This window comes from Strix uralensis, chromosome 4 (genome assembly GCF_047716275.1).
Source record: "Strix uralensis isolate ZFMK-TIS-50842 chromosome 4, bStrUra1, whole genome shotgun sequence".
NCBI classification, from domain to species: domain Eukaryota; kingdom Metazoa; phylum Chordata; class Aves; order Strigiformes; family Strigidae; genus Strix; species Strix uralensis.
This window is the reverse complement of record NC_133975.1, coordinates 20,861,335-20,883,599: the sequence shown is the minus strand read 5'-3', so window position 1 is coordinate 20,883,599 and position 22,265 is coordinate 20,861,335. Positions and strand designations below refer to the sequence as shown.

Sequence of the window (22,265 nt, the reverse complement as noted above, 5' to 3'; positions counted from 1 at the left end):
CCAGTCAAGGCTGGCAGCAAGGGAGGCAGGCTGCAGGAGCTGCCCCATGCTGGCCACAGACAGTTCCAGCTGGCTCGGTAAAGGACCCACTGCAAGACACAGCTCAGCCCAGCAGCCAAGTGGATGGCACCTTTGTGAAAACACCAGACAAGCAGAGGAACGAGAGGAAAAACGTGAGGAACAGCAGTATGAACAGCGAAGTCAGAAAAGAAGGTGCAGGAGGAGGTGCTCTAGGCACCAGAGCAGATACTCCCCTGCAGACCCTGGAGAAGATCATGCTGGAGCAGATATCCACACCACAGCCTGGGGAGGAGCCCACACCTGAGCAGTTGGGTATTTTCTGAAGGAATTGCAACTCATGAAGAGCCCACACAGGAGCAGGGGAAAAGCGTGAGGAGGAAGGAGCAGAACTGTTACAAACTGACTGTAACTCCCCCATCCACCACTCAGGGGACCGGAGGGGAGGACACAGAAGAGTCAGGAGTGAAGCTGATCCTGGAAAAATGGAGGCAGGGGGAAAGTGTTATTTTAATTTTTGTTTCTCAGTATCCAAATTCATTTTAACTGGCAATAAACTACATTAATTTTCCCCCAAGCTGAGTCTGTTTTGCCTGCAATAGTAACTGGTAAGCAACCTCCCTGTGTTTACTGGACCCAATGAGCTATTTTCTCCCCCTGTCCCATGGAGGAAAGGGAGTGAGAGAGTGGTAGGGTGGGCAGCTGGCCAAGGTTAACCCACCACGCCCACTTGCAAAACAAATGAAAAAAAGTACGCATTGGTTTAAAAGGAAGAAATTTTAATGTAAAAATTTACACTCACCATGTTGTATTTTCTGCACTGATCCCTCTCAGTATATACTTCTATCACGTTTTCATAATAAAACCACAAAAAGTAATTTTCAAACTAGAGAGGAAACTGCAGCGGTCTGCACAATTTATTCTATTCATAATTTATTCTACAAGTATTTACAGATTAACAAAAAAAATAATTTCTCTTCCCTTTTCTCAAGAAAATAAATATTTCAATTCTAAACTCAAGAATCATTCAGTGCTCTAACAGCCTGTGTGCTATGCCTCAGCATCCACTGTCAAAACTAGCATGTTTTTATCTCTTGGGATTCCAACCAGTAACCTTTGTTGCTCCTCATGTGCCCATACAGCATATTCAGAATTCTTCTCCAGCGACACCCAAAGACACACTTCAGTGAAAGAAGAAACAGCTGAAGATCTCCATCTTCAGTTTTGCCTTGCAATACACCCAGCCGCCAACATTACTTTCTTCCAAATGGATCAGACCACACTTTTAACCCTACAAATCAAATATGAGAATACCAGCAGTTCATAACTAGACTGTTGGAGGAAAAAAAATAAAAACTGGTCTGCTTCTCCAGCCTTGTGTACAAAACAATGAAAGAACCTAACAATTTCTGCACCAAACTCACAACTCTGCTTAAGCTTGCAAAAATATTTAGAAAGACAACCTCATCTTGATCTTAAGCTTCAGATAATAGAAAAACCTATCACACCTATAGGTAAGGTGTTCTAATACTGTTGGAACAATCAACTAGAATTGCACCTTGCACTTGAATTTGTTTAGATTTCACTTTCAACTAGTGGATCTCGTAACTTCTCATCAGCAGCTAAATTTAGATGAGAAAGTTATACTGAGGAGAACTGATCATCAAGTACCTGCATCTTCAATAAATGAGGCAGTCCAGTCCTCTTTAATGTTTAATAAAAAAGGTAGGTTTATCAGACTTCTATTTCACAATGCCCTTCCTCCTCCTCTTCAGCATTTCACCACTTTCCTGGAAAGTAAGTCCTGCACTGATGATTTAACTGATACGTGTAGTAAGGACATGACATTAATCCTATTTGGTTTTCCCCTGCTGCTGATGTTACACTTTTCTAAAAATAGGAATACATTACACTTTAACATACTCAGATATGAACTGTTTCATCAAGACAAGCACTCTCACGTCTTTGAAAGAGAAGTGCCAACTATTACCACTACCAGTTCCATTACCTATGGAACAAAGAACTCTCAAGGATAGTTTGCCATACTTTAATTTTATTCCCCTCGTGCTTTTCTACACCTTCCATTGGCAACAGCAGGGATCGAAAAGCTATTAGCACTGCATTCCAAATTTGCCTTTACCTGTAATGGTTTTCTGCCTTACTCCTCTCCCCACGAGGCTGGAAGGTACTGACAAAGTGCTCATAAATTGTGTTTCAGCTGAGTTGCAAACCAGTATTCCACAAAACCAGGGTGCAATAATGTATTCTTTACAGCTACAGTTCAGCTCACCCATGGCTATTTGCTCAGAGCTGGTTCAGAAGTTAATTTCTGTTGTGGAAACTGGCATTTGTTTAATAAAATGCAACAATAACAGAATCTCTGCAACTTATTTAGCCAGTTAAGTCAAGTTAAACCAGGTTTCATTAAATCCATAATTTTCAAGTGAATCATTACCCTGAAAAAACAATTTTCATGGTAAGTTTATTATATATGTATTCTTTGATTGTATTCTTCACTGTATTATTTAAATCCATATAAGTATTCAGGTCTTACTTCAAGAAGGTCTTTAAAACAATCAATGCAAACACACAAATCAAGTATACCTGCAGGCTGAATATCCTCTTGAACAATACCAGCTCGGTTTATTGACTGTTCTTTCTCTGGAAAAACAGAACAGAAAGGACACTACTGAAAAAAAGAAAATAACAGACATATTGACTGCACCAAATAAAACAATATTGAAAATTTAATTCATTCTGGATGCTACAAAGAAAAATTCTGGTGAGTATCCACCTATACAATGCAAATGTAGCATTCACACTTTTCTGAGAAACTAACAGCTAGTTTGTTTTGAGATATTACAAAAATAAGATAATTATCTTAAAGTAATGACTACTGTTTAATAAAAGATGCCAAAATACTCTCCATGATCCCATCACTTAAGGAATGATTAATACTTTTAGGAGCTATCACTCATATGCTCAACATACAACTCTTCAAAAGATTTATTCTTTCCTGAATCAGTGATTCCCATTTTTCAGGCCCTGGAAGATCTTGCATCTTACAAGTAGATTTCATGACAGCATCTATCGAATTACTGCTTGTAAACTTTGTGAAATTAAGTATCAAAGGGATATTTTTCCATACAATGGACCTGTCTCAGGCTTTTCTTTTTTCTTTGAAAGATTCAACCACTTCCAAGAAGAGAAATGGACAAAACTATATTATTTCTCCTTATTAAATGCCTCTCCTTTTTTTCCCCTTCCAGTTAAGCACTTCACCACTGTGGTATTTCAAAGCAGGAAGTCACAGCTCAGCTGGATTAGCCTTTTGTCTATACAACTTAAATTTTTAAGCCTTTAAAAAATTGTAGGGTGCACATTCTCAGGGAAAGCTCAGAACTAAGATCATCTTAAAACTGAAATTTTCAGCATCCTATCCCACTGAGAATGCACAGGACCTACATATTATTAGGCTGTCTAGGTACAAGCCTAACACTACTGGAGAGTAGCAGGCATATCACATGGGGGCAGGCACTAGAGGCAGATGCAGCTTTTCCAGTTCTGTTCACTGAGCATGGTAATTGCCTTTTTAGCAGACAAACTCTCAGGGAACTGTCATTTCAAAGGAAAAGGTACAAAACCCAGACAGAGAAAACAGAATAAATTAGGGCAAGGAATCAGGCTTATTGCAGAACCTGAAGGAGAAAGATATTTAGGTGGAGACTAAGATCAGAAGAAAAGCTGATCCTCATTTTGGTCTCTGAGAGGTCTGGGAATGCACTTGGGGTGAAAAGAAAGAGCTGTTAACTGGTCAGGCAAAGAAACCAGTGCAGAGAAGTAACAGATGAGAAATACAGAGATAGGACACAGTCAATAGGGAGACTGGTGTGGGACCTGGAGACAACCTGGAAAACAGGTAAGCCAAAAACAAGACAATGAGGAAGAGCCAGTCTTGATGAGAGGACAGCCACCTCACAGGATGGGGAAGGAGCTGAGTCTCACAGTTCAGCAAAATCACAAAATCTACTATGAAAATGCCCCAATATCAATCCAAATAGCAGCTGCCAGCCCACTGTTTTAATTAATCCAAGTGGAAGAGGTCTGTGCTGAAGACCTCAAAGTTTCAACACTGCCACTAAACTAACTACATGTTTCATATGAGGAAACAGTCTTTTTTAGAGCTAGTTACAGACAGGAAAATACTAGAAACATCAAGGCCACAAACCAAGGTATTCAAAATCTACAAAATGATAGCATTTCTGAATGAAATTAAGTCAAACGCCTGCATGCACAATTTAAGGTTCATATTAACAATTTGACTACATACAGTTTTTCCAAGTATCTTCTATTTTATTTGTTAAACTGCTAGGGACTCCTCTGAAGATGTGTGAGAATTGTGCAGAAAAGTCTTCTTCCTGAACATAGTGTGCCTCATTCATGTAGAATTAGGGAGATACACAAGGAAAACAAGATTGAAGAAAGAAAAAAATAGATTTTCATGTTTACATACTTGAATATCACACCAGAGAAATAAAACCTATTCTTGCATTTTGCAGGATTACTATGCGATGCTAATCCAAATGTCCAGCTTCAGGCTCAGTGTCCCAAAATGCAGAAATACTGAGTATTCACGCACAGCTCAAACCAATGGGGGTGTAAGCTTCTCCAGAAGTTGTCATACAGCTTACTAGACTGTGCTCTGAAAAACCAAATCCTTTATACACCAAAGGTTAAAATACTTCTGCTCAGGTACCACAACTGTGAAATTCCACTTTCTTGTCTAAACTATTATGACAACAAACGCTTGTCCTCTCATACTGCAGTGATGAGCATCAAGAAAAGTACACAGGAAATTAACAAAGGTGAGATCAAAGGAGAGTTTGAGCAGCATGCAGTAAGTAAAGTTTAGAATCAGGTATTAAATAGCAAGTTTAAGAACTCGCTAACTGTGCAACACTAATGTGCTAAAAGGAGACTAAAAAAATCCCTAACCTGCTAGGGAACATTTGCTCATGTAATTCACAAGTACAAAAGAGGACGTTGTCCACTAGTTCTGTCCTTTTGTTAATGCTGAGTCACACTTCTAATATTATATTTTTGGAAAGTGCACCATAAGCAAAAATTAATTAAGAATAAGGTTTTTAAATGGCAACACAGAGTAGAAAACGCATCTTTATGGGCAGCTTCCAACTTCACAAACATAGCTTCCTTAAATAAAAACTTGCTCGCAAGTTAAATTTTACTTCAGCTTTGATGAAAGGCTGAAGTCCATCCAAGAAGATCAATAAGTTTGTTACCATTTTTTTTTCCTCTTCCTAGAAATCTCTTCAATTGTCTCAGCAGATTAACCACACGCATCTTCAGGTTATCATCAACAGCTTGCTTAGTTTAATAAAAGTTAAAGTGAGGGGATGAGGCTGGTTATAGCAGAACTTTTCCCTGCTTCCTTCAGCCGTAGTTAACACAAGTTTAGGGGTAGCAGGTGCTCCTGGAGCCTCGGAAGCTTCACTCTCAAAGCTTCAGGGGTCTTACAGTGCTCAAGAGCTCCCTGGTTACAGAGTCAGTTCCAGGCTTGGTGGGGTGTTCTGGTTTTCTAGAAGGGAAGTGAAATTTCCTCAGCAGTCAGCTTCAGAGAAGACTCTGCAGACTGAGGCCAGATCCAGCCAATCATCGCAATTGGTAAAAAAAATCTGTTACTATGTTTTAAGTTAAACTTTTCAACTGCAGCTGGAAAACATAAACAGCTTAAAGAATCATAGAATAGTTTGGGTTGGAAGGGACATGTAAAGGTCATCTAGTCCAGCCCCCCTGCAATGAGCAGGGACATCTTCAACTAGATCAGGTTGCTCAGAGCCCCGTCCAACCTGATCTTGACTGTTTCCAGGGATGGCGCATCCACCACCTCTCTGGGCAACCTGTTCCAGTGTTTCACCACCCTCATCATAAAAAATTTCTTCCTTGTATCTAGTCTGAATCTATTTACTTTTAGTTTAAAACCATTACCCCTTATCCGATCACAACAAGTCCTACTAAAAAGCCCCTCCCCATCTTTCTTATAAGCCCCCTTTCGGTACTGGAAGACTGCAATAAGGTCTCCCCGGGGCCTTCTTCAGGCTGAACAACCCCAGCTCTCTCAGCCTGTCCTCCTAAGGGAGGTGCTCCAGCCCCCGGACCTTTAACTGCTTCCTTAACTGCATCTCAACTCTCGTCACCGCCTCAGAGAACACCTGAAGGGTGTTCTTCATCACATGCTGGCCAATAACTTGAAACAAGAGTACGACGAGTTTAACTATTTTTTTTTTTAAGTATCTTTAGACGAGCAGAAAATCTCTCGGGAGTTACTCACCCAGAGGCAGCCCCCAGCACACCCGGGCTCCCGTCCCCGCCCCGCCGCGCCACAAACCCGCTCCCAGCGGCACCGCCGGGCCCGGGCCGCTCCCCCCGCCCCGCCCGGGACTCACTGTACTGCTCCGGCTGCAGGAGCGGCCGGAAGTAGATGGGGTAAAGGGCCGCCCCCACCACGGCCACGAACCCGCCGAAGATACCGAGCGTGCGGAACAGCCTGGCCATCGCCGCCGGCGGCCACAGCCCGGAAGCTGTGCGGGCCCCGCTTCCGGCACACCGGCGGACTCCGCCCCCTCCGGCCCGGCCCGGCAGGAGCGGCGTGGCGGCGGGCAGCGCCCCCGCGCGGGCGGGCGGCCGGGGCACAGCGCGGTGCCGTTACACACCCGCCGCGTTTCCTCCTGCCGCGCCTGACCGGGCGAGCGGCGGCGCCTGCGGGGCCGCAGACGGCAGCTGCGAGGAGCCCTTGCCCTGCCTCGCCACCCTAAAGCCACCCCGCGGCCGCCAGCGGGACCGGGGGGGCTGCCCCGGGCCGGGGCCGCGCTGGCCGCGCAGAGTCGAGGCGCGGGGGCGCGGGGAGCCGCCGCGGAGCCCCCGAGCTGCGCTGCCGCCGGGAGGGAGGGCGCGGCCCTGCGCCGGGGTCCTGCCCGGGGCGCGCCGCTCCCGGGACGCCGCCCGGTGCCTGTTGTACTGGGGGGCGCGGGGGGCTCTGAGGTGCCTCACAGCACGGCCGCGGGGGCCCGGCCCTCCCCAGGAGTCTCGGCCCCCGGGTGTCGCCCGGCCCGGCCCCTCCGCGCCCTCCGCACCCCTCCGCACCTGCGGCGGCGACGCGGGGCCAGGCGCGGCCCTGCCCGGCCCGGGCGGCGGCCCCTCCTCCAGGAAGCCGGATCTGCCGCATCCTGGTCGGCGGGGCCGGCCGCTCAATCCCGGCCGCGCTGGGCAGCGCCGCCTCCGCAGCATCATGCGGCCCCCGGCTGAGCCCCCCGCCGCGCCCCGCCGCCGCCTCCCTCTGCTTCTCCTCCTCCTCCTCACGGTGAGTGGCAGCCGACCCCGCACCTGCCCCCGGACCCTGGCCCGGCCCTGCCCGCCGCCGTGGCGGCGGAAGATGGTGGCCGCGGCGAGGGGCCGGGCCGGGCGGCGGCGCCCGGGTGAGCGCCGAGCCCCGCGGGTGGGGGCTGCCCGGCACCCCGCGGCGTCACGGCGGGGCTCCGCGCTCGGCCGGGCCGGTGCGGGGCTGCGGGTTGTGAGCGGAGGGCGGAGGCGGGAGGCGCGGCCCCGGCCGGGGCCAGGAACGGGTGTCCGGGGGGTGCGCGGGGGGCCCCGGGTCGCCTCTCGGAGCAGCCCGGCGGTTGTCCGGTCTGGCCCCGCACCCTCGGCAGCATCCCCCAGGGTTACGCTGCTTTAGCGAGTAGGGGAACGTCAGGTCGTTAAATCAAAGTGTTAAAAAGCTTCCGTCCCAGGTGACGTGGAATTTCTGGATGTGAAAGAAGGGGGAGCCTCTGACATCTACTTACAGGTGCACGTGTGAGTATGGTGCTGCACTGGTTTACGGAAACAACTGCATTTTAGGGGCATCTACTAAACTACTTTTTCCTCTTTTATGCTGCTAAACACAAAATGTGGTTACAGTCTTTGCCTGTACCGTATTGATGCTGACTGGGAGCAGGTCAGCACCCTTTTTGTTGTGTCTCCTTTTCATGGATCTTAAAATCTATCATGATGTGGCAGGAGTTCACAGGTAAAGGACTACGGTTATCTTCAGGCTTCATGCAAACAGGTGCAGTTTCATAGGGTTATGTGGAACTTCTGCAGAGGTGAACTCGGGGAGGGTAATGCTGAGATCTTATTCCAGCAAGTGGAAGAATGGTTTCTCTTCATTTCTGTAATATTACACTATGGAAATTTTTTACTTTCCTACCAATTGTTGTGTTTGCCTCCCACAGTGGTTTTTATCCCAACATCTGGTGGGATGACTTGGACAAATTCATTCAGATTCATCAAGTTTTAAGGAAAAGATTAAGAAAAAAACTTTTACAGCTTTTGTGGCTGAGTTGCTCCACACAACAAAGCCTCTATGTCTTTCTTGTTGAACTCTGCCTAGTTTATGGTAACATTTTGAATCCATCATAGCTGGCCTCTTTGCTGGGAAACTTTTATATTTAAATCTCATAATCACACTCATTGTGTAATCCTTTCATCCTCACTCTCTGTAGTCAGAGGTGATGCACCATTAACGCTGCCTTGTCGGAAATATTGGAGAGGGAAGAACTAGAGTTCCTCACTGAGTAGGGACATTTAGGTAATACACATGCTATGCAGTGTGCTGGGGAGCACTGTGTACAGGCAACCAAGTGGTAACAGAGACTTGGCCATGGTCTGGAAGAGTTTATGGTCTGCAGTCTCTGCCACAGCTGTGAGCATTGGTGCGAGGTTGCTCAGGAGTCTTTGCACTGTGCTCCTTACTGGATGAGCCTCCTGAAGGGTTTGTTAGGTGTGGTGTAACAGCAGACCCAAACGTGCTTCATGCATTTTTGCAGCATGTGTCTCAACTAATACCCATGCACCAAAGGATAGAAAGAAGAGTTTCCTGGGTAGCTCTGTGGGACCCAGTTAGCAGAACAGACACTAAGGGAAACACAGTAACACCAGCATGGCTGAAGCTAACTTTATGCATCAGTAGTTGGTACATCGTGCTTAAGTGCTCTAGGAACGTCAAGGAGTTTGTTCTACGTGGAACTGGATTTGGGTTGCAGAGCTTACTACCTTGGGATCCCCACCACAAAATTTCAGCCACGTTCATACACTGCTGCATCTTTGTTAATGAACTGTGCCAGACCCAAACTGTTTTGCTGGAGGCCAGCTTCCATATCTCTCTATTGAATAAAGCCCTGAAAAAACTGAGAGCTGGCTGTGTGCATTTTGACAGTAAATGTGTGTATGTGGTAAGCACACAGTGATACCACAATGGTTTGTAGTGTCTACGTGGTAGACTTCTACATTTTGTGACAACCACATGGCATTACTTCTGTAATATATTATCATCTTCCTCATGATATAGTCCCCGTATCACAAAGATTAAACTGTTTTCAAGTGCTCTTTGTTGTGAGATAAAAAAATATGTAAGAAATATGAATGATAACCATCAAGTAGAAGACGTTTAGAATAATTTGTGGTGCTGCTATGTGCTTTTAATGCTTTTAGAGGTATCTATAACCAAAGAATAATAATGTAGAAAACAAAAGAATAGTATCTTTGTCAAGTCAAGCTCTAAAGGCTATTTAAATTAGTATTAAAATTAAGGTTCTCTCATCAACTTTTATATCCGTATTTGTGAATGTGTGTTACTACATGATATGGTGGTAACCTTTCCAATGGACACTAGCCTCCTATTGCTATTCGGTACACATCATTTTTACAATATCCATTCTATAGAATGGGAAATGAGGCAGAGAGGAGGGCTGTCACTCTGAAGAGACTACTTATTGTAGAAAGCTTAGATACTGACACTGTGGAGTGGTTTGCGTTTTTATAGCATATATCTTGGTGCTTACACACATGTTTGAGTGTTCTGCACATCTGGCTTCCATGTCTCTTGTTGGACACAAGAAGATAAAGAGCACTCAGTTGTTCTTGTGGAAAGTGGTTTAAGTGACACGTTCAGAAAGACCACTAAATAAATCTAGTTATCTAGAGTTACCCAGCTGCTAGCAATGATACCCAGCTCTCTCATCCAAATGTTATGTCTTCCGGCTTCTGCCTTAAATAAATTCAAGGTCTAGGGGTAAATAATCTCCTCGATGCACAGTTGTGTTCTATTTGCGACTCTAGAGCTCTTTTGTGCCTTTAAGAATGCAGGGATCCAGGGGAAAAATAGCATTTGATCACATAGTTAAATCCAAAGTCCTCATCTATAGTAACAAGGAACTAGTATAGGTAAACTTAGTTCTGACTTTTCCTAATATTTATACCTTCACAGGTTTTGCTGGCTTGATGTTTTTTCAGTATAGCTCTCAAGGAGTGTCAATATATTCTTAAGAAATAAAAAACAAAGTAGTTCATCGTTAGGGATTTTTAATGATCACCATATTAATTATGGGCAAGGTCTTGTCCTCCAGGTGCACAGCACATAATTCTGATAGTACTGATGATATGAATGTACTAACGAATTGGCTGAAGCTTTTAAATCTTTGAGACTCCCAGTGAAAAAGCCATCAATCCAAGGTAGATATCCAAGATAAATTTCAGTTCGATTTGTTTAAGCTTAGCAAAGTTAAAAGTCACCCAAGACAGATCTTCTCGTTTTAAGCAATCTTAACAACCAGCTTCCCTGGTAATCCTAAGTGCCAGTTCTGAATATTTTAGACGGATCAGGGGATCTGGCAGAAGTGCTGTGCTGGTGGCTGGCCCTCTGAGCTGAGTAATCCTCAGTATTCTTGGCAGTGCATCAAGCCGGACGCTGACTGCAGAGCAGAAGGAAAAGAAGCTGGTTGAAACCTTAGAGACAAGAACTTCAGCATGGAGGATAATCCTGGTGTATGTCCAAGCACTCGCTCTCGAAGTATGTTATAATGTACATAGCTGCAGAGAGCAAAAGTTGAGCGAATGCTGCCTGCTGGTTCTTCTGCTCAGATTTGTAAGTCTGTCTTCAGGATAGGAACATTTCAATAATAAGTTCCTAAACACCTCATGAACATTAATTCATTTTCAGCAAACCACTGTGAGCTGCCTTAGTTGTTATTCTGTCCTTAGGTACCTGCATGAGGGTAGCAGAATCAGCTAACTTTTTAAAAAGATACAGAAACATCAGGCTGCAGCAGTACTAGTGAACAACAATACGATGCCAGTACATTTTAGTATATACTCTTTAGGCCAGATCCTTGAAGCATGTTTAAACAGCATGACGTGTAAGTCAGTATCTTAGACCGGATTCCACTTGCGGAAGGGCTGAAGGGTACACCCTGCAAATACAGTTTGTTTGTAGAACCATGTGTAACTTTGAGAACTTGATATAGAGGAGTTATTACCATTATAACGTTGATGGTAGCTCTTCAGTAATCCACATCTACTTGCTGTGTGAAAGAATCCTGGTATTTTGGAGTATGGTATATAAACCTTCTGCTTGTGCAGCGTTCTGTTACTGCTGCAAGTATATTAGTAGTCACGTAAACTTAGATTCTCTGGTTAACATTGTTTGGGTTTTGTTTTTTTTTCCAGAACTTTGTACCATCCTTTGGAAAGGAGACATTACGGACAACGGCAGTTACTCCGCAGTTTGAACAAAACATGGATTATGTGGACTTTATTCATTTAAACATTTTAGAAAAGAAAGTTCTTAACAGTTCTGAGGTTTCAGTTCAATATTTATGTTCTAAGCCTTGTATCATCAACTTGGAAGCAGTAGCTTCCTCCGAGTTCAGGACTGGTGTACCAGTGTATAGAAGGAGATGGAAGGATGAGAAGAACCTTTATGTTAGCAGAACTCGACAAGTACATTTGAAATTTCCGAGCATCATGGTTTACAGAGATGATTATATCATCAGAAACTCAATAATAGTGCACAGTGTGATATTATATGCATGGATTAGCCACAAATCAGTTAGCAGCTATGATGTTGAGCAGAATGAAGACTACCAGGATGCAGTTGCCAAGAATTACACTTTTTTAGAAGCAGTTCCACCTTTTGAACGCCCATATAAGGACCACAAAGTTTGTCTTCAATGGGGTACTGACTATTTGTGGATCCTCCAGGCAAACAGGATACCTCAATGCCCTCATGAAAGTGGTAGGTGTAATGTCACTTTTTTCCTCAAGGAAACTAATGGGACCCAAATAGCATCTTTGGTGAGCTGTTAAAAAGTTCATACCTGTAGTAAATGTTGTGTAGAATGATTTACTTGACAAACATTGTTGCATACGTAAGGTTCATAACTGTAGGATTAGAGTTGCAAATGACTGAAGCCGTCATGTCCTTCAGAGCTGGATTGTTTCATCACAGCCAGCCTGGAGATTTGTAGCAGCGTGGCCTTCTATTTTCTAAGTGTATTCAATCAACTTTATTTAAAACCCACTGATGTCTGTGGACATCATTACTTTGTTTTTAGAGGGAGTTGTTCAGTCCCTTACTGTATTGTTTGAGGGTCAGTCCTGCAGTTCTTACACACATAATTCTCACACAGGTGGTCTGCTTCTGCTTAAGATGATGGCTACACGCTCAGAAACCTATTAAAGTCTTTGTAGTAAAATAAACTTTATAGTACATCATGGACAAGCACTTTTGTTTTAAAAATTAATAGTTTTAAATAAAAAAAGGTGTCTTGCCAATTGTATAAATTACTGAAACTCACAACTCTGCTTTCTAGATTTTCTCTGAGTTGTGATTTTCTTTTTTCCATCTGCTATCTGTAGCTTTGCACCTGCTGATAATTCCTTTTGTCCTCAATATATATTCACAGCAGAACCTAAAAGAAAAATTGTTATTTGCTTTTAAAGGGTTCTGTCCTAGAAAATCCTATAATGGTATTTTTGTCATTTATTTTCACTGCACTGGCATGTAAGTGCTCTGAAGACAAACAGGCAAGCAATGATGTTGCTTCATTCAGGGGCTTTCTAAAATACTTGTTGGAGACAGCATGTGATATCTGACAACAGTGTGAAACATCTTATGTATAATCTAATTATATTATAGATGAAAACAACAACAAATAGGAGAAAATAGCATTTTATTCAAATTTATTGTTACAAGCTTTTTTAAAAAAAAATTGCTTGGGGTTTGGATTTTTGGGTTTTGTTTGTTTTGTGGGGTTTTCTAGGAAAGCTGATGATATGTCGTGGCCTTGAAGATCTTTTTGTTTCTTAGCGGGGGCAGCTTTATCAGATTTATTACAGGATTAGGCATATCAGTTAAGAACAGAATTGGTATCTATCCATACATACAGTGTAAACTGGAGAGCTGAAAATGGAGAGCAAGTCCAAGAGTTGTGGAGTAATGTCATGTAGGCACAACCAAAGATAGGATGAGATTTAAGCGAATAATATAAATGAAGATTTCTTCTTTACTAACTGGTTCTTTAAGTATCTTAGATTTAAATTAGCCTGTTCTTTCCCTGCTTCTAATACCAGCTGGAAATGGACTCCATTTCATTTTTTGTGGGATATTCAGTCCAAGACTGTAACGTATTTAATAAAAGGGAGTGAACTTGTGTTTAAGGATTTACTGAAGGTTTGTGTTAATTTTTAATCTGTTGTGTGATTCAAATGTTTGACTGCATGAGTGTGAGCTAATTAATTAGTTACCAATACTTGTTGTCGGGCAGATTAAGAAAGATTGTATTTTGCAGATGGTGTCCAGTTTCTCAACTTTATATACGCTTCCAGTGGGGAGAAAACAGGAATCGTGAAGAAATTTGAACAATTTGAAAACAGAGAACTTGAGACGGTCAGACGACACCAGATTGATTATCCCATGTAAGTATAGGCAAATAATTGAAGTGGGCTGTAAGTGATTACTGAAGTCTGTAAAATGTACTCTTAGGCTATACCACAGATTAAAGGAATACTGCCTACTAATTTGAGAAGAGGCTCAAAAGGAAACTATTTAGCAATTCCTTCTGTTCTCTGATTTCAGTTTTGGAGAGGATTAAGGTGAACCTCAGAAAGATACTTACAGTGCATGTTAGTGCCATGCTGTGTAAGAGATACCAATAGTAGGTGTAACTGAGCTGGTTAAGCACAGTTAGGGTAAGTTAGCTGTTACATGCTGTCATGATCAGACTGCTGTCTCATGACTAGCAAGCCTGGGGTTTTCTGCATTACAAAGAGATCTGTATTTCAAACATCGTTTGCAGACCAAGTGCAGAGTAGGGTTTCTTGCAAGGGCAAGCAGTGTGGAGCAACTTTTTCCCTATAAATTCATGCTCTATTTTGCAGCTGACAAGCCACTAGTGATAAAGTCATAAGTCTTCCAGCTTGAGCTTACATTGTTTCCTTCCACCACTGCTGTGTAAACTCCTAGTTGGACAGGAGTAAAACCCCTTAGCCCCTGCACACTATTCAGTCACAGGGGAATCGCTCTGGGAAGATCATCTTTCTCTACTCTTCTACCCCTTCCCAAAACTGTCACAACTCTTCAGTCATATTTTGCAACTTTAGAGGGAAAAGTATATATAGAGATATATAAATATATCTCCCTTCCACCAGATGCTGTTACCCCAGCAATATTATTACAGAAATAGGAAATGATCACAGGAACTGGAACTTGCCTGCTGGTTTGCGTTTGGTCTGTGACCACAAGAAGAGTGACAAAGGAGACTTGCCAGATAGCACAGGTTGCATACAAATTACTAGCCCTCAAACTATGGCTCTGGAGTCACAGGTACAGAGCAATTTTTAGCTCCTGGCCTCTTCAGGATGAGTGATGACCTGGATTGCACAGCCTGCTGCCTTTTGCTCACCAGCCCAGCTGCATTCTGCTTCTGGTGCTGAGGCGCTCAAGTTCTGGTTGAGAATATATGGCATGAATTTATGCAGCTCTTTACCTGCTCCACACAGTTCCACCCTCTCTTGCCTTCAGGTGGTGTCTTCAGTGTTGACACAAAGCATTGCCTCTGTGTTGCGGTTGTGTGACAGCCTAGGGTAGCTCTGTTAAGAAGAGGAAGAGGGTTTTCCTTCAGCTCTCTGTATGTGAGTGGTGGTTCCCTGCTGCACCAAAAGGCCAACAGAAGTAGATGGATCTAACTGAAGTTACTTGCTTGACTTCAGTCAGGGATTTGTAAAGAAGGAGGACTGGAGATAGACAATTGTCATTTGAATTAGCTACCAGTGGACAGCCTGCAGCAAGGATAGGCTGGGACTGCCAGGGACTACCCACGCTGTACGGCATTCTGCAGTGATGGGGGATGTGAAGTGAGTCAGCATTGTCCCAAACTCTGTCCCAAGTAATTTGTCCTGAACGGTTACGTGCTCAGATTGGCAATCAAGGATTAAATGGAGACTGCGGCATTTAAGTTTGCTATAGTGCCAGAGATGAAAGATGAAAAGAGCGATATATAAGCATAAGCAGTATTTCTGGAAGCACAGTGTTTGCCTGTAGGTCATAACAACCAATATACAAGTGATTGTGATTTACAGACCCTTTTATCTCACCCATGTACCATATCTGGAGGATATGGTTTCATTAGCTATTTAAGGTGTAGACTATATTGGGGGAAACTTCACCACCCTTGTATTTTTTTTTAAGCAGGAGAGCAGGTGTTAGGCTTTCAGACCTATATTGGTTTAGTTTAGGAGAAGATACAAGGTACTCTGTGTTCAGCAATTTGAGAGAGAAGCAAGGCAAGCTGACCCAATTCCGAAGTGTTATAAACAAATGTTGACTTATTTTCTTAATTATAGAAATACAAAACCCAAATAGTATCTCCTTCTAAAAGTCACTAAGGAAAGAGAACTTCTTCATCAGCGATTATAATAATCGTAATGCTTTGCTGGGTTGTACATAGGAGGTACGGTTTTCAAAGGCGTTCAGCATTGGCCTAACTGCTATGGAAATAGAAGTGGTCAAGTTTCTGTTAAGAGCACTGAAGCAGATCAAGTCTGGCACAGAGGAGCTCCTTAAAATTAGATACTGTGGTATAAATTCTGCGTTTAGTGCCTCAGCTGGCTTTGTACACAAATTTCTAAGTAGATAGTGTTGTCAGGTCTTCGTTCTTTTAATTTACGCTGCTCCATAGTATGCACAGTCTCCACCTTTATTTATCCTGTGATAGCTCTGTGACAGCTATTCATACCTATCTGTACTACCCAAAGGCTGGATTTATTTTTAACTGCTTCTCCCAAGCACATTTTCACAGTTGGCATTTAGTATAGGAGACACAGCTTAGTTTTTACTGGGTTCCACAATCAAGATTATAAGACCATGCATTTGAGGATTTTGTACTGTAGCCCACATGTGGGAAGTTGGCTCCAAGTTGTCTCAGTCATGTTTTCAGTTCCCTATTGATGTGGGATCTGGCAGTAGCTCTGACCCAGCATTCTGGAATTGATTCTGATAACACTCCCTTACTCTCCTCTCATGTTGTTACCACAAAAGTGGGTGGTTAAAAGGACATCACAGCTCCAAGAGTCTTAAGTACTGTTGCTCTGAAGGTTTTCACTGCAGAGGGTGTGTGTTCTGTTCTAAAGATTACATGTGTGAAACAGGTTTGCTAAATTAAAGTGGAATGCATGCTTTTCAAATTACATAGGGAGATTTCTCATCAGGCGTGGATTTTTTGTTTATTTTTGCTCATGCAGGTTCACCATTTCAATCTGGCTGTATTTACTCCACCACTGTGAAAAGGATCTGTGTGGTATACTCTATTTTATTGATCTGAAAGAAATGTATAGTACTCCTGCTGTATTTCTAAATGAGGAAGGTAAGGGATATTAACAGCCTTCAGAAGGGGTCTAACTTAGTCTTTACAGATCTGTGCCTAGGAATAACATTTATAAATATAGTATCCTATTTTGTGAAACTGATCCCTTGTAAAATTCTTCTTTTTGACTATAGTGCCTCAGTAGGAAAGTAGCTACTAAATTAATAGGATAAAACAGAAATAGTTGCATAGCATGTAGTCTTGGCTAACTTCAGAAAACGTCTGCTTTGTCAGGAGAATAGACTGAATCTTGCAAGTCAGGAACATACATACACTGGGATTAAACAGTCTTATCTTAGTGAACAACCTTTGTTATTATTATTGAAGTATTATTTTAATATTGTTCTCAATTCTTATATACATACTATACCTGAAAATTTTTGCGAGTTGAAATAGCCTCAGAAGAAGTCCAAATGATTCAAGGCTGTACCTGTATTACAGTGTTCAAGAAGCACAGTCTATTTCCCTGATCCAGAAAAAAGTTAAGAGGTAGCACTGTCTTAGTCTAGCAACACTTGCAGTAGAGGAACATCCCTGCCAGGAGATGGCTGGCTCTTCAGCCTCTGATAGAGAATGAAATTCGGCAGCTGGGGGCTGACTGGCAGGCTCACAGAAGAAACCAGTGTGCAGAGTTTTAGAAGTGCACACCTGGCTTTCTCATAAGCCCCTCTGCAAGTTTCACAACTAATCTTTTCCTCTCTGTTATTTTTGCTATTTCTATTTTCTCTGTCTTGTAACCAATCTAGATAATTAATCTATCCATTGTATGCTGTATGCTTTTCTTTGAAGAACAGAAAAAATGGCAGCTCAACTGGAAATTATCAGCTTGATAAGAGGTTTGCTTGGAGAAGTTTTAGGGCCAGTTTTATTCTGAGTGTTAGACTAGATTATCATAACGGTCTGTTCTGGTTTTAAGAGCTCAGACCATGAGTAACCACCAAAACTTCTGCAGGTCTAAGTAGTGGAGGGTAGAGTCATCTTGTACTTAGTGGTTGCTCTCTCACATGCAAGTAGTTGAGTGTTAAGTAGATACCATTGTCTGCTGTTTCCCTCAGCTGTTTGCTGCAAGTCATGTCTGCTTTCTGGTGCTTGAGATCAACTGTAGCACCCTCCCTGTTTGCCTTGCGTTTAGTGTGTGATTTTGAATCTGTGGTTTCGTGTGGGAGCCTGGGCATTAGCATCTGAGATGTGTGAGTGAAATGCGGAGCATGTTTCCCTGGGATTCTGTGAGAGCTGATGTATGGCTTGGCAAATGCCCAGATCTCTGGTGAGGAAGAGGATGAAGAAGACAGAATCACTGTCAATAATATATTAGGAAACCCATTCTTAACGTTGTTATTTCTGTGATGTTTATTTCCTTTTTCTTCCTTTGTTGCTCTGTCAGGTTATGTGCATATTCAGATGCACCTCATGAGAGGAGATGACCTTGCAGTGAAAACTAGCTTCAGCCTTCCTTTGAAGCAGTGGTTTCGACTGGATCTCTCTTTTAAGGGTGGACAGGTACGCGTGCTACTGAATTACACGATCAAGTCTGAGATTTGTCTAATTTGATTATGCCTCTGACAAACCCCTTAATAGCTGAGGCTGAGAGAAATACTGTAAATTGTACATGCTCACATAGCAAAAGAATGAAAAATCTAAAAGTAGAAATTGTTCAGGGATGTTCAGACCCTCCAACTTTGGGAAATCAACTTAGATACTTAAGATAAGAACCTAGAATTACTGTGTATTCAGAGGCTATCTTGGTTCATGGTTGCTCTCCAGAGACTTTATTGACTGTACAGGCAACCAGGACTCCTGTCTTGGTTACCTTATGTAGATACTTTAAGTTACGTGGTGTGAATAGCTCTGAGGGACTTTGCACTTGGAGGCTTAGGTGTTTTTACCATTCTCATGCGAAAATTTAAGTGTCTGGGCTTCCGTACAGTAGCATGCCTCTTGCATAGATGGGTTAGCTAACAGGAGGCACATGCAGTTTCCAAGTTTGCCAAAGTGGCATGAGACTGACTAGCATTAAAAGACTAAAAAATATTACAGTATCCCTCTGTAGTAGATAAAATACATAATTTACGTTTTAACAAATCACAATTTTTTTTCACAAAACCTTCCAAACGCAGCTCTGAAAACAGAAACTCCCTGCCTAAGTTCTTGTCTGAACCTCCAGCTATTAAGATATTAAGGTGTGAAAATAATCAAAAACCTTAGTCCTCTATTTCTCAACTTCTTTCTCCTTGGAAATGGTTAAATAGATTACATTCTGAATTGTAAAAATAATTGCTAATTAATGGCAAGAACAACTAAGCAGATTTAAAGTATGAGGTAAATGACTGATAAAGCTGAGACAATGCTGTACTGAGAGAGCAATGTACAGGCTACACTACAGCTGTTCCTTCGTGCCCCACCTTTTTTTAAGTATGTAAGTGGGGAGCAGATTGTGTTGGAAGCAAATCAGGTAGAATCATGTGTTTACTTTTAATATAATATGCTTTTAAATATATTGTTAAAAGGAAAAGTGAAAAAAGTGTTTTACAGAATCAGAACCGTCTTTTTCTGCTTGTTTAAACTGTAGTTATAATTTAAGTTAATGGGAAAGGGATAGCCCTATGGATTTTGAAGTTCAGCTTCAGGTGCAAATGGTGAAAGTTACTGTCAATATTGATATAGTCTTGATTTGTTGGAAATTTGAGGATTGCTTGTACGATTAGATTAAGAAAAAATACTCTTCCATCAGAGAGCACAGTGAATTTATTCAGGGGTGAGATAAAACCTGTGGTCAATAAATTTCCACTTCTGGACAAAATAAGGGAGCTATGAAGAGTTTAATGAACACTTGTGGAAAAAAAGAGGAAATAAGACTTAACTTAAAAACATTTCCATACTTAGAGCCCTTCTCTGGAACAGATAAAAGCTGTGGTTCCATTCCATCTTATTGACATGTCTTCCTGTAGTAAGTTTTTAAATGCTACGATCCTCAAAAGGTACAGAAGAATCTCCTTATTTAGGCACTTCGTGTCCAAAGTAGAACAACAAAGCTGGTAAAGAATCTAGAGAACAAGTCTTATGAGGAGCAGCTGAGGGAACAGGGGTTGTTTAGTCTAGAGAAAAGGAGGCTGAGGGGGAGATGTTATGGCTCTCTACAACTACCTGAAAGGAGGTTGTAGCAAGGTGGGTGTCGGTCTCTTCTCCCAGGTAATAGCTGATAGGACAAGAGGAAATGGCCTTAAGTTGCACCAGGGGAGAATTAGATTGGATATTAGGAAAAAATTCTTCACCAAAAGGGTTGTCAAGCATTGGAAGAGGCTGCCCAGGAAAGTGGTTGAGTCACCATCCCTGGAGGTATTTAGAAGACCTGTAGATGTGGCACTTAAGGACATGTCTTAGTGGTGGACTTGGCAGCGTTAAGTTTACGGTTGGACTTGATGATCTTATAGGTCTTTTCCAACCTAAATGATTCTATGATTCTGTGATTATTTCATTTCCATTGATTTAGATACATTTAGTCCAGCGTGATCTGAGAGAAAATATATAAATTAGGGAAGGTTGGGAAATAGAGGCATCAAGAAATTAAGAGCATCTGAAGATGCAGATGAATCCCTAAAAGTACCAAGGCACTTGAGAAAATTTTGTTTTGTGAGTCCTTGGGCAACTTTTTACAATACCAGTGCGTATGAAAATCTTATCTTGTCTTCCTTCTCGGGCATCTGAATTCCTTTAACCATTTGGCACTTAAAGTCTACTGAAAGTACACCTCTTGCAGAAGTAGGAGTTGAACCCAGATTTTTTTAAATCATGGCCTGTTACATTAGCTTTATGGCCATTCTTCACCTGTAAGCTGCAATTTCCTGAGGAAATCAATATTCTCTTCATTTAGCATCTCTGCTATATAAAAGCAAAACAGCCTTTCACACTTCGGAAGAATAAAAGCTTCAGCTACAGGTTGTAACTGAACACAGGAATGAAATAGCTGAAGTAGGCAACATCTGTGCTATTTTTGCTATTTTTTGTTGCTCATGATTGGTCAGGACAGACCAGTGCCAACGCTTTCTATTAAAGTCTTCTGACACATATCGAATACATGACACCATCTTCTTTAGTGCAGAGGAGGTGCAACAAGCTGCACCTGTAATCCGAACTATGAGCTGAAATGGCTTAATAAGTGTACCTTGTAATATTTTGTTTATTATCATTAATATTTTGTGTTCTTTTAGATCGAAGTAAGTAGTGTTGGGAAGAATTTGAAAAGACATCATCATCAGTCTTTTACGTAAGCAGCATTTTCCTCTTTGTTAAGTAATATGTGTGTATGTGTTTGGTTATGGAAAATGGGAGAAGGAGAGCACAAGTTTGTAACTGAACTTCCAATTTTCAAAATGTCTGTGGTCTTTTCCACTCAACACTTTCAAAACCAGTTTGCATTACTGTGCTTACATTGAGCATGAGCTGAATAACTTTTTAATGCCATGAACTAGTTGAGTTAACATGCTGCGTGATCTAGTACTAGAATCCAATAATCTTCACTAAAAACTGATTGGAAGGTCAGTGGCATTAGGATCAGTCTTCAAATGAAGTCTTGGTGTTACTGAAGTCAAGGGAGGTTTTGCTGTTGCTGTGAGAGAGCCAGGATTTCACCGGTGAAATTGTTACCTGCTTTGCTTAGGTAGAGAGCAAAATTTCTACCAAAAAATGTTCTTGCTCTATTCTATCCTTTTATTGTAAGCAACTGAATAGGTTTTTTTAAATGGATCTTTAATTGTTCTCTTTCGCGGTATTTTACGAGTGACTCTTTCTTGTGAAATAATTAAAAAAAAAAATCCCTTTTAATATGGAAACTATGTAACAGTAAATTGCATGGCAGACTTCAGTGTTGTTCCTTCTCTGCTATGGTTTACAAACCAGAAATGGTAAATTTGTAGCTAGTAGTGTTTAGGAGACAGGTAACTTAAATTTTCACGTGCCAATTTTAGAAAAGTGCAAGGGAGAGGTGGAACTGAAATCTTTGAGCTTGTGTAATGATACATAAAACAGCAGAAGATACCTACAGGTCAGAAAAATCAAACACCCTGCTGGTTAAATATGTTTGTAGACAAGGGGTTTGTTAAATTTACTCCAGAATTTATCACACTAAATTGCAGACTAGATTTTGAGAGTAAACAGATGAGAAAAGAAGGATACTGGCAATGAGTTTAAAGCTGTCAGTTATGGAAATTCTGAGATATGGATTTCTTTTTTTTTCTTTCGTAGTACCTCTTGATAAACAGCTTCTCTTTCATGTTCTCAAGTTTTAGGGAAGATTTCTATTATGATGACACTGCTGGATACTTTGTTCTTGGAGGCAGTGGATATGTAAATGGTATTGAAGCATTTTTTGGACCTGTGAAATACTATCGTCTCAATGTGTTGGAAACAGAACAGGTAAACAAAAGCGGTATTTGGAAATGTTTAAATATTAGCAGCCAGCTATGGCTGTGTTTTTTTTTTTTTTAACTGAAGCTC

At 42.0% G+C, this 22,265-nt stretch overlaps 2 protein-coding genes across 8 annotated transcripts in view; one reads left to right on the top strand and one right to left on the bottom strand.

Moving 5' to 3' along the window:
• SMIM20 (small integral membrane protein 20) overlaps positions 1 to 6,995 on the bottom strand; it is a 34,615-nt gene extending 27,620 nt beyond the window's left edge. For 2 of the 5 annotated variants that reach the window (XR_012628653.1, XM_074865947.1), the window contains exons 1-2: positions 6,483 to 6,831; positions 2,623 to 2,679 (exon numbers count right to left, since the gene is read on the bottom strand). Coding sequence is in view for 3 of the 5 variants with exons in the window: in XM_074865947.1 (XP_074722048.1) it covers positions 2,623 to 2,679; positions 6,483 to 6,591 (166 nt within the window). In the remaining 2 variants the exon portion in view is untranslated. Of the gene's footprint in view, positions 1 to 780; positions 1,310 to 2,622; positions 2,680 to 4,348; positions 4,452 to 6,482 lie in introns of those variants that run through there. The other 3 variants (XR_012628654.1, XM_074865948.1, XM_074865949.1) reach the window with 3 other exon arrangements.
• Positions 6,996 to 7,195: 200 nt separating this feature from the next.
• The window catches only part of SEL1L3 (SEL1L family member 3), a 37,888-nt gene continuing 22,818 nt past the window's right edge, over positions 7,196 to 22,265 (top strand). Inside the window, exons 1-7 of one of the 3 annotated variants that reach the window (XM_074865937.1) lie at positions 7,196 to 7,396; positions 11,578 to 12,145; positions 13,701 to 13,827; positions 16,651 to 16,772; positions 18,157 to 18,272; positions 20,981 to 21,036; positions 22,052 to 22,184. In XM_074865937.1, coding sequence (XP_074722038.1) covers positions 7,325 to 7,396; positions 11,578 to 12,145; positions 13,701 to 13,827; positions 16,651 to 16,772; positions 18,157 to 18,272; positions 20,981 to 21,036; positions 22,052 to 22,184 — 1,194 coding nt within the window. In that variant the 5' untranslated portion in view covers positions 7,196 to 7,324. Of the gene's footprint in view, positions 7,397 to 7,784; positions 7,888 to 11,577; positions 12,146 to 13,700; positions 13,828 to 16,650; positions 16,773 to 18,156; positions 18,273 to 20,980; positions 21,037 to 22,051; positions 22,185 to 22,265 lie in introns of those variants that run through there. The other 2 variants (XM_074865935.1, XM_074865936.1) reach the window with 2 other exon arrangements.